General features: G+C 43.7%; 1 protein-coding gene across 1 annotated transcript in view; it reads right to left on the bottom strand.

Annotated features, from left to right (window-relative positions):
- Positions 1 to 2,349: 2,349 nt before the first annotated feature.
- The window catches only part of LOC103774201 (ral GTPase-activating protein subunit alpha-2-like), a gene marked incomplete at both ends in the record, with an annotated part of 20,249 nt that continues 9,876 nt past the window's right edge, over positions 2,350 to 12,722 (bottom strand). The window contains 2 exons of the mRNA XM_008941590.1: positions 2,350 to 2,547; positions 7,362 to 7,520. Of these exons, the coding sequence (XP_008939838.1) occupies positions 2,350 to 2,547; positions 7,362 to 7,520 (357 nt within the window). The remainder of the gene's footprint in view (positions 2,548 to 7,361; positions 7,521 to 12,722) is intronic.

Genomic DNA, 12,722 nt, shown 5'->3' with positions numbered 1-12,722 from the left:
CACCGGCGCGTCCCCCCGCGCCCGCGGGCAGGAGCCAGCCCAGGTGAGGCGTCCACCCACCTCCCACCACACGCCCATCGAGAGCAGTTTTGGCTCCCCGACTCTGGCTGCTGACTCCTAATGCGACTCGTGTGACAAACGCAAGCGGCAGAGGACTGCTCAGCTCTGCCTTACACGAGCTTTTCTGCACAAGGTGACGTCTAATGTGCTGCCAAACATCACCTGCTCCTTTTCCAGCATTACTGCTGTTTACCTCTCTTTTCTACTGAAACCTTTTGAGTTATTTCACCTCTGAGTTATTTTCATCTCCAGCCTGACAAAGCGACTGAACTCCTTAATCTACTGTTCCAGTGGCCAGGTCTGCCTTGCCCGCTCCCCTCGCAGCAGCGAGCAAAGGGAACACCCACCAGTGCCAGGTCACTCCCTGCCCGTGTGCCCCTCGGGAGCTGCGAAGCACTTCGCTGCACTGCATGGGCTCAGACACACCCTGCACACTTCCACACCGCTAATTCCAGCTCCCAGCACTGCACGGGCTCAGACACCCCCTGCACGCTTCCATACAGCTAATTCCCGCTCCCAGCACTGCACGGGCTCAGACACCCCCTGCACGCTTCCACACAGCTAATTCCAGCTCCCAGCACTGCACGGGCTCTGACACCCCCTGCACACTTCCACACAGCTAATTCCAGCTCACTCAGAACCCCAGCCTATGTCTGTGCTGATAGTGAGTAAGGACTGCTGACCTTTGCTGCAAGAAAAAAGTGTTTTATGATCTGTGGTAAGAGCTGTCGACAGCTTTCTCCCCCACTCCAGTGTCATCCTGATGGGCTCTTCCCACCACATTATCTTTGTCCTGTTTCAGAAGCTTCTCAATCCACTTTCATTTATCAAACAGACAAGCGGCAGTTGATCCGCTGTGCGTATCGTTGGTGCAAAAGCAGGCACAAAAAAAGGAAGAAAAGAATCTGGGGCCAGATGCTCTTTCAGCTAGACCTCGGGCATATGCTGAGAAGCGGCATGTGCTGTATCATATTTGTGCTGCTCAGGCTTCCCTGGGGATGGGGAGGGACCCGGGGAGACCGGCCCTGCTGGAAAGCAGGAGCACAGCAGGCTGACAGTTGAAAGGCAGAAGGGGAGCAGGTCGGAAGGCGAGGGCTGCGGCCAGAGCGAGGTGCTGGGGTAGCAGTGAGGCAGCAGGACCTCCTCACCCCTGCAGCACTGCTGCTGATGGCAATTGTACAGCACTGCTGCTTCAGTATTACACGCTGACTACAGAAGCAGATGGATGAAGCTAAATTCTGCCTGGAAGAATGTTAGCAGTTAGCTAGATTTGAATCATCTGTCAGGTAGTGCCACAGTTCTCAGCTGATGTGTTGCATTAACTGCTTACACAACTACCACCTACTGTCTTTGTGTTACAAAGAGTAAGCAAGAAAGTTAATGAAGTGCACACTTACTTAACCACAATGCTATTTTTAATTTCTGATGACTTCTGCAAAGTATACTGGATAAAGCTTAGCCTTCCTGAGAAAAGCCCACTGAATTATTTTGATGATATTTGTGTTTTAAAAATGTGTGTCTCAGACTAACCAAAATGTTCTTTCAAAGATCAAAATATTTCATTCATAAACTTTCTTCAAGCCATATGTTTAGAGAAATACTCAAAAGCTCTCCAAAATAAACAAAGTGTAGTGAATGTTGGTCCTGAGATTAAGTGATATGAATAACAAAAAAAGCTCTAAAATGTTTCTAGTATAATGACAGCACTATGAGAAAATCACAGAACAACTGAAAACCAGCAGTAACACTATCAGTCTGTGTACCACAGAAGAACAAGTCTCTGCTACAATTCCTGTAACAGAGAAGCATGTCATCTAGTTATCTTTCAGCCACTGTTAGAAAACACGTTCTGGAAATGCCCAAATACAGACGTGGTTGGAATGAAACTGGAATTCGGGAGCTGAAACATCCGTATCTGAGGCCAAATCCCATCTGTCTTATTAATATAATGAGTCCAAGGAGAGGCAATTGGACGACTTCAAACAGGATAAGAATACAACTGAGCTCTGTGTATTAACCAGTATACACTGTACATAACTTCTATAAGCATGAAAGAAAATCGAGTATTATCATTACTTACTGGTCAAAACACCAGTGTGCAGTGCAAGCCCAGCCCCAGCAGCACTGACTGAAGCTGCTGGGGAGAACACTGCAGTGATGCTATGACCTTACTTTTAAAACATGAGGTGGCAACAGGACACGAACGGCTGAAAACGGTGAGCTTGATGTGAAGACAGCTTTGCCCCTTTCTGACCAAACCAGGCGGGCAGGGTTTCCACGGCAGCTTACCTCTCTGCAGAGAAGAGTGAGGAACAGAGCCCCAGCGAGGGCAGCCCTGCCCCAAGGGAGGAAAGGATACAAGCTCTGGTAGAGCGGGATGAGCGACTTGACGGCTCTGCTGGCATTGATGCACGTGGCACAGATGAGGCTTGGCAGCAGCTTTGCAGTCACGATTGCTCCGTCGAAGAGAGGACCGAAAAATGGCACCTGCGGGCCCAGAAAAGACACAACGTGAGCAAAGGCAAAGCCACTGGAAGCTGGACGGGGAGTGCAGAGCAGGGAAGCAACGTCCAATGCCAACAACAGACACAACGTGCCCGACTGCCCGGGGATTTTCACAGCAAGGCTCTGAAAGGTGCCAGGGAGGCAAGAGCAGGCAGCGCTCACGCCGTGAGGGCACTTGGTGACACGGCAAGCACTAGCTTGCTCTGCCTCTCATCTTTAGAGACCCCTCCAGGCACAGCAGCCACCCTTGCTAGCACAACACACTGCCCACTCTACTAACCACACTCCAGATGTGCACAACGTATCTCATGTTGTATTACTGACATCTGGAACAGTAAAAGCAGACCCACTACAGGACACCACTATGTGACTTCGCCATGGAACTGCATGACTACATCGTTTCCATGCTGAAACATCCACTGTGATATTAATCCTCCAAGTTTTTATTTTAAGATTTTAAACCTTCTATAATTGCCATCAGTACAGAGGTGAATATTCTGTGAAATGTGCATATACCACTGGGTAAACGTGAGCTTGCTATGCATATGAACAAAATTCTTCTACAAATTTGATATCAATACTCCATTATGAGTAGGTATTAAAAGCTGGTTTCTGTCTTGCAGTCCAACAGGAGACCCTGATTCACTGGCTGAATATGACACTGGCAGGAGTTTTTGCAAAGAAATATTTGTTTCAGACAATCCTCTATAAATCCCTTCCATGGACTTCACTGAAGGAAAAAAAATTGAACTGATCCAAGCTACGAGGTCTGTGTGAAGCAGAAGAGATGGTGGAAACTCCCACTTCTTGGAGGCAGTCCCTGTAAACCTGGCTGGGACAGGTGCAAACAGGTCTGTCCACAGAGCATGTGGAGGTGTCAAAACCCTGTTCCTTCAGGGTGACCTCCAGAGGAAACCACCACAGAATGTCATCTGGTGACATATGGCTCTTCAGATAAAGGCAGCACCAGGTAACAGAGACACTTGAACAAGTGAAAAATGTGCAGAACTGCATACATATAATGGACTTTGTCATGCCAAACCCAGAACCTTTCCATGTGTAAATATATAATAAATTTTAGTCACTTACAAGTAGTCCAGCTCATTTCCCTTTCACAAACATGAAATGAAAAACAAAAAAAAAAAAAAAAACAAACCAAACCCAACTGAACCCAAACTTGAAACAGAAGCTAGCAGCAATTATCAATATTTAAGCTATGGATTTTTTCCATCTGTACAGAGGCTTATCACATAAATAAATACCCTCTATTATTCCTCTGCAACTGCTTGTGGGTGACTGTGACAGTCATTCAATAAATGGACAAAGAGAATAATATAAATCCCCTGCATCTAGGGAATTCCTCTAATTAGAAGTGGCAATGAATTACAGAAGAAATTTGGTTTTAATATAGCATCTGCAAATGACAGCTGTCTTTTCACACAGTTATTTTGTCATTCCTTTACTTAAAATAATTACCCACCCTGCTAAAAAACAGATTAGTGTAAAATGTTTCCATAGTGGGTTTGCCTTTTTTTTCTTAATGTTACTATCTAGGCAGTTGGAAAGAAAGGTGGCAAGAAGAAAATCTGTGCCACCAAAGTGATAGTGCTCTAGGGCATTATCTTTTTCCTCTTTCAGCAACATTTCTCCGTGATTTTTTTAGCACATACTCTCTGTTTCCAAGTATTGACAAAAGGGGGAGAAAAAAGTAAACCTGTATTTTTTTTGTCAGTACAAATAAGGAGGTTAAGTACATACTAGTATTAATATGATACTTCCAAACAAACACCATAGATTTAAAGTCAGATTAGCACTTCTGTGTGCTGCCGTACAGGGAAATTCACCAGCAGGCATTCTGACAAGCCATTTTTGCTTACAGGACTTTGCTGCACTGTTTCAAAAACACCTGGAGTCTGGGGCAGATCTTCTGTATGCAGTGTGACAGGATGTATATACTAAAAATATAGACAAGGTGTGTATATTTTATGCACCTTAAATATGTGTGTATATAAATGCATACACATCTATAAATACAGTCACATTAAAAAAAGAAAAATCTTTCAGTGGGTACTCTTCAGCAAATTTATCTAAAATATCTCCATTTGACATTTTAAAGTAAAAAGTTCAATAATTGTTTTCGCTGAAAGTTGCGTAGTCAGACTCTAATAAATCAAATTTTCAGTACTATAAAATTGAAGTTTCAGTTTAAACAGAGAAGCAGGCTAATTCACCCTGAGCCCTAAAACCAGAGGGGGGCTTTCCTCAGCCCCCCTGAGCCCTGTCCCCACAGCTCAGAGGTAAGAGTTCCCCATGAAACTGGGGAACATGCTTTTTTCCAAGCACACTTCAAATCATCCCACAGATGCTGTCACGAGCCGTGCCCTAGGCACGTGTTTTGCCCAAAATCAGACATTTTTCATGGCCCGGAGCTGGCGCAGGCTGGGCAGATGGATAAAGGGTGAGGCGGCTTTGTGCGCGCCGGAGCGGCTCAGGGGCAGAGCGGGCGAGAGCCGCGCGGGAGCAGAGCCAGGCACAGGGGCACTGCCCCAGGCTGGCTCGGGGAGCCTGGGGGGGAGACCAGCCCCGTGCCCGGGGACTTCTCTAAGCTGGGAGCAAATATCCATGCTTGAGGAAAAGAGTGTTGTCAACAGTTACAAAAAATATATTGCCCTGTGACAGGAATCAACTACAAAGGAGTAAAGGGAAATATCCCCTTCCTCGAGCACTCCAAATGTCAGGCCAAGCTATCCATGAAACAAAAATTAATCTCCAGCCCACTGCAAACACCTGCTTCATTACAATTTCCAAGAAAAAAAAAATTATTTCTGCTGCACGCAGTAAAAGTAGGCAAGGTCAAACAAACCTTTTGAGCACAAAGCCTTCCCCTCTATAGCAAGCAGCACTAGTTAAAAGAGTGGGGAATGGGTAAATTATTGTACCAAATGGCTGAGAATTAATCTCTGATGACTAGCTGCAATCTAACGAGGCATCTGTGTCCCAGGGAACCCGCAGTATGTCCCTGGCGGTATGTGCAGTGTGTAGAGTCTGCCTGGCATTCTTTGTCCTCTTTTGCAGGCAGCTTTTCGTCTCATTGTTCGGAATATCCTCATGCATCTGTGACGCGTGGAATGCATTCACACTAACAGACTTACTATTGTCTTCTCCCAGAAGCTTTGTCGAGCAAAGACTGCATCACGGTTCCTGATAATTATATTGCTTAATTAATCAAGACAAAAAAAATTTGCAAATCATTGCCCGGTTGCCAAGCAGGGAGATAAAAAATGAAAACAATACAAGCTGAAGCAATATAACAAAAGTAACAGCTATCTGATCAGAAATTCTTATATAATGAAGCTATTAATGCTAAATCGGTTAATGTTAACATTGCTCCAGGTGTCTCTACTTAGACGCAAACAAAAAGGCTAACATTATGTATATAAAAGGCCAAATGTTGCCATGGATTCTGTAACCTGATAGAGAGGACAGCCTTTTCATTTGATTAGGGAATGCAATTTAAATACCAGGGACCGAAGCCAAACAACAGACATTTCTCTCTGCAAGCCTCTTTCATTCACCCTGGGGTCAGTAGCTGGTGAACAAAAGGTCAGCCACACTTGCCCTGGAAATGTCTGGATTAATTTTATTACATTGTAATGGTTTGTACTTTAAATGTAGGGATAACACTAAATTTCCAGTTAGCTATTATTCTTTTTGCCCGTTGGGTATTTTTGACTAATATGGAAGATGACATAGCTTTTCTTGATTGCTTCACAGAATTTTCAGGCATGTTTGGAACACTAAACCTTAGTTTTCCTTATGGAACATTAAAAGCAAAAAATTCCCAAGAAGTAAATTGCAGAGCTCCAAATCTAGCATAGGGAAAAGCCCCCACTACTTCAATTTGAAAAAAAAAAAAAAAATAAAGTTTGAAATGTCTACTGGCAAACCACTGGTTACCAATATGTAACAACTCTGTCACACACAACTCAAGAAATAATGGATACAGCTGGTAAACAAGTCATCTGATGCATCATTTTTCCACAGCTGGTTACTCTCCTGGAGAAATACTGTCCCTTGAACAAGAGAAATGGTATTTAACACACCAATTACTTTCAAAAAGTATATTTTATATGCACTCTTGCATCCATAATGTATCAGACTAATATTTATTAGGTTTCTTATACCTATGCACAGATGTACATACACACGCACCTGACATTTGGCAAAAAAGAAAATCCAGTATGTCAAAAAAATGTCTAAAATGTGGTTGTGTAACAATGACTGAAACAGAAAATACTAGATCTCAAATAGTCTGTCTGATACCCAGTGCCTACCACCACGCCACCGAGTCAGATTACGAGGACAGCCTCACAAACATGTGAGGTTATGCATGGTACCATATGCACGACAGTAACCAAGCCGTATGGGGTGAATTAATAACAAATGAGGAACTTAAATCTTTATTATTTCACTTTTATCGCCTCACACTGGAAACTCACCATGATTTCAAACATTGTTCTTTGTACCGCACCTCCTACGGGTTGAGAATCCTGAAATATTTCTTTAAGAGCAAAGTGTGAATATAAAACTAAATAGTAGCCATTTTGATCACTCAACAATTCTAGTCTTAAAATAAAAACTCATCATACTTTTAAACTCAGAGGGACAAACTCTATTTTGCATTTGCTGGAAAAAAACACCCCAAACTCTAAACCACTGAGCTTTACGTAAGCAACAAAACTGTCGGTCCCATGCGTAACACATACAACAGACCCAGTGAAGCAGCCAAAACATACCTCGGGTTTCTTCATTATCTCTATGAAAAACATGTGATTCTTCATTGGATAAATAACAATTAAAACATCTCCAAAATCCGTTGGTATGATGCCTCTGCGGTAGTTCCTGGTGTGTTCAGACCAGACGATGTGAACCTCATCATTTCCCAAGTGACGAAGCTGCAACAGCAAATTGGCTCTTTATTAATCAGAGTGATAACAACAGTTTATGAGGGGTCATGGCTTACAAATTGAATTACAATGCTCAATAGTAGAAATATTTCATTATGGAAAAAGTTAAAATATTGTTTTTCTCCAGTTGCTCATGAAAAGATCCGCTAAATAATTCGCGTCATTCAGAACACATTGTTGTCTGAGGGCCTAATTAAGCAATTACCAAACTAGCCATTAGCACGATATGTAAATGTACATTACCTACAATAATTTAAGATGGAAGTCTGAATTACTGGAATGAAACACTCACCAACAGAACATCATATCCCAGCTAAAATAAGGTAGCTGTCACAGAAATACAAAATGCCTTGACCTGGGATGCCATGAAATTTTCCACCATGAAGCACTATTACTGAATTTATTACGTTACAAATATCTCTGTGCTGACTCTCTGCCTGGACAGGACTTTTGTTTGAAAACATAAGCAAGACATATCTGGGCCACACGACTTAGAGGAGAATGGGAAACTCTACGGGAGCTACCTTCTTATTTGGAGCAGAGCTGCATAAAATAGGGATAAAATTTAAACATGACACATACAAAACGCATCTGAAAGCCCGTGTGCTTGCTTTGTTATTGGAGGAACTGGAGGTGATGTAACAGATGGCAAAAAGTATTTGGCAATCATGTACAAGCTACGCACAATAGTTTCAACTGTAAGCTTTAAAGTTAAAATTTAATCCACATGCAGAATGCCAGCCCAAAGCATAAAGAGAATTTAAGTCCCACTTAAAGCTTTAAAAGACCACCTCCCCCCAGTTTGGTGCTAGCCCTTGGAACAATGTGCACAATAGACCTAACAAAGGAGCCAAAATGTAGCTCTGCTGTCTCCACTGGCTCTGTCCTGGGGGAAAAAAGGAAAAAGAAAAAAAAAAAAGTAATTTTCATTGGTAAACAACAACTAAATAATCTCCACACGCCTTGTATCAGCCTGTATTGTATTGCTGGATTTACCCTCTCCAGAACCACAATAGTGCTTTTAAAAGTCAAGGCTTTCACTCCTACATGTTGGGTGGCAAACTGTGCCCTAGTTCTAAGAGAAACGTGGTGAAAGCTTAACACTTTATAAGAATTGAGAAGTTAAAGCTATGGACTTTGCTTATGGCTATACTTGGGCAGAGTGAAATAAAGCCATGTTCATAGACAGACTCAGGCTCTCAGTTTATTTTACATGAAACAGAAGATAAAGAGTGGTATTTTATTTACACCTACGAGTAAAAGACTTTTTTAGTTCCTCCTGAAGAAAAAAACCCATTTGTCTTGTAAAAACATGGAAACATTAACAATACTTCTACTAGAGCTTCTTACACACGCAAAAATCAGTACAAATTACTGTTCTCATGGTCACCCTGATTTCTGCACATTCTTTTCCATTTTCTTAATTGTTTGATAAATGTAAAACAACATCCAAGATAACGTCACAGTGCAGACTGACACCCAGAACACTGAGGAAGGACCCGGCTCACACTGGCTGTATTCAGAGCAGCCCAGCAGTGATGGGTGTGCAAGCAGTGCCCACGGCTCCTCAGGCTGAACCCAACACATCCCGATACTCAAGCGAGCCCTGCCACTAGCTTCCCAGCCCACAGACAGCCCCCACTGGCTGTATTTAGCAACCCCTGCTTCAAAAAGCCCCACAGAGAAACCTGGAAATGGAATTCTGCAAGGTGATGCAGTTGTCCATTTGCACAGGGCAGTTCAAACCGAACACAGCTCTGCTCCCTACAAAACACAAACCCCGAAGGAACGGCTCTGTCCTGCCATGCCTCCTATTGCTTTGGGAGTGATAAATGGCACATGGTGCTACAAAAACAGTAATCAAAGCAGGTCCAAGTACCACTTAGGAGACCCTTTTCAAATCACAAGGAACTACTCTGGTATTAATCAAATTCTTCTCATACTGAAGAATCCCAAACTGTTCTGTACTTGTACTGCACCGGAGAGAAGGCCGCTCGGTGAGCAGGGAGGGGGTGGATCAGCCCAGGCTCCCGCGCTGGTCGCAGGCAGGAAGCGATGGCTCCGAGCTCAAAATCCTGCAGACACGGCGTGCTCATAAACTGCTGCCTTGGCTACCGTACACACCACTTACCAGTGGCTCATTTCAAAGCCTGAGTTACGTCCCGTCATCGTTTTCAAGTCATACACCCTCCATCACTGCACTTATGAGGTCTAACGTTTCGAATGTAAATTTGCTGTTCATCAAAAATATTTGTTCTTGAAAGATAATTTCACTGATAAAACCGTGGCAATCACCTTCTCACTGAGCACAGCCCAGCTGCCACCTCCCCGTGCCACAGTCCAGAGCCCGGGCTGTGGGGTGGGCCCGCTGCCCCGCAGGCCGCGGCAGGTTTCGGCTGAGGTCCCCAGCAGCCCGCTGCCGCCGGTCACGGCACACACCTCGTGGCCTGACCTCCTTTCCCAGCTAATTGCATTACACAGCCAGCTGGCTCCAGAGGGGAGTCGTCTGTTGGGCTGCAGAATTCCTGCTTTTGGGCAGGCAGGGCTGCTACTTTTGCTAAGTAACAGTCGGGCCTGACATCCCCATTGTCTGGCTGACAGCGAACCCATCCTAAAATCTAAGTTTTATTTGTAAATTAACCAAGAAACTTCCTGCCAGAGCAGTGCTGCCTGCAGACTGATAATGTGTGCCTTTCATTCCCTTTCACTCTTACTGTATCACTGCCAATTTGTTTTTCTGCTGCTCGCCAGCCCTAGGCTATAAAAGCCTTGTAAGACATAAGTGCAATTATAGTCCTGGAGTCAAATGAATTGGGCAAATCCAATAGCACAGCTCTGTCCCCACTTTGCAAACCCCTACAGCAGTTAGATTAGCTGCTAAAAATCTAATCTAGCTCTAGCTAACAAATTTCTGCAGCGAAGGAGCAAGAGTTCAGTATGGGGTTGCAACCAGATTTCTGAATTGAAAAAAAGTTCTGCTATGACCATGGAGAAGATGAAATAAATCACTTAAAAATTTTGCAGCTCATTTTTAAACTGTTAAGCACAATTTAGGTAGAACAAGACAGGGGACGGTAGGATGCTGTTCCTGTGATTGATTTTAATTCCTGCCACAAGACAGCCAGATTAAAAAAAAAAAGTTTATAACCAGTGATGTTGAACCCTACAGCAGCAAAAGATATCAGTTGAGTTTTTATTATTCCACTTGAAAACATTTCTTTCAGAGCTAAGACCTATTTGGAGAGGTTTTTTTTTTTTTTTCCCATCCCAAATGAGCAATATTATATGTCAGCATATGTTTCAAATAAAGGAATACAAACTGCAAATGATAACTATACTGCACAAAAATAAGGGGCAGAGTTCATCTGCAGTGGAAGTGCACTTACTCTTGTGAATTTATACCAGAAATTAATTTATCCTCTTGCGTTCAGCAAAAATAAAGAACCATAATAACATATTTAAGTAAAATTACTGCATCTGCTTAATCCCCCAGTCCACAGAATTTATGGCCTGCTGTATGACTTCCTTGGCCAGCAGGTGGTAAGACCTTCTGTTCAGCTCCAGAGCTTGTGAGCCAAGCACACTGGCTGGTATTGAATTCTTTTTGCCTGTCTGCTGGCCAAATAAGCAGAGAAGAAACCACAGAAATGACATCAAGATTTCAGAGATAAGGGGGCCCTTAGATCCCAGACAGGATCCATGCAGCCCTATCTGATGGAAGCAGGGGGAAGGCAAGAAAAAAGTTGTGGCCCCTATTGTATCCTGATTAGTGGTAACAGTTTCTCCTCCCAGTCATCTTGTCCTCTACCACCACACAGAGTTCTCTCACAGCAAAGATACAAAGGGGGCAGGTCCTGAGCGACACCATGGCGATCTGCCTTCCTCTCATCCCCTGCTCCGAGGAAGCAGCACTAACAGAAAGAATGAACACAAAATCACCTGTTCAACCTGGACATACTGCCCCACAGTCCGGGGACAGGACCTAAGCCCAGCAGGCACTAAACTGTTCAGGGAGCCACTGGAAATGTTAAAATCCAGAATTCACCAGCACTGCACTGCCAGGGTGGGGAAACACACGTTTCCCTCTTGTTCAAGAGTGTGTTGCAGGCAGGCACGCGTTGCTTGTCAAGCACGCACGCCAGTGGTGGTCTGCACATGCAAAGGCTGCCAAAATCAATATGGGATTTGTGCAGACTGAGGAAGTTTGCTGCTAAAGCAACTAAGCACCTGCCTTCACCTATTTCACTAGAGGCCTCCAGAGCTCAGGTTCACAAGTAAAATTTCACGAAATCGATGCTTTTAGGGTTATAAGAGTTCTTGCAGAATGTTTAATATTGTCTTTAGAAATTGTTTGGAAAAACACTCTCCTGTTCAAAACACTGGTTTGAAACACAGGCTAGTTCACGCATTGGCATTTCCAAAGAATTAAGAGAACTACTCATCTTCCAGAAATTCTACAGAGCTTCTGAAATGCATGGTGCCTCCACTCCTAGCTGCACTTGTGTAAAACTTGCTCAGAAGTCCATGCTGATTTACACAGAAATACAAGCTTGCTTACAAAAGAGCTGTGACAAATTAAGCAAAACTGTTCTGTGGAACCAGGGAAGATTACACACTAAAAAAAGACCTCTGGAAGTCATCTGGTCCAAGCCACCGCTTACAGTGAGGCCAGCTCCCAGCAGCCATTAGGTTGCTCAGAGCTTTGTCCTTCTTTACAGGAATACACAGTCTGATCCCTGCAGGGTTCCATTCCTATAGCAGATTTAAGGGGTTTTTTAAAGTCTTCAGGCAACTACTTTGTGGTATTTTCTGTGGATAACATGTACTGGAGCTTGCCTTGTTTCCTAGCACTTCAAGACTTGGAGGCTGGCAACCACTAAATGCTTTTGCTTTTTCTTTCACAAAGAAGAAATTTATCTTAAAGCAAACACAGGGAAGACAATTAACCAGAATAACCAAACTGCCTCAGTATCTGTGTTAATCCCTGACATGGGTGGGAATTAGGAGAATTAGTAAAAGACACTGTTTGCAGTTAAACCCCGTTCTTCCCCTTGCGGAAGCTCTGTCGGACTGTGCTCTCTCCTCTCCCAGGTGATGTATTACTGAACAGCTAGATGGAATTTCCCTGCCTTTGCCACGCTTCCATGAAACCCAGGAGCTATGACTTACAAGGGAAGATTAGACTCAAGG

This window comes from Merops nubicus, unplaced genomic scaffold (assembly GCF_000691845.1).
Source record: "Merops nubicus isolate BGI_N331 unplaced genomic scaffold, ASM69184v1 scaffold51795, whole genome shotgun sequence".
NCBI lineage: Eukaryota > Metazoa > Chordata > Aves > Coraciiformes > Meropidae > Merops > Merops nubicus.
The sequence above is the reverse complement of the archived record's forward strand: the minus strand, read 5'-3'. Positions and strand labels throughout refer to the sequence as shown.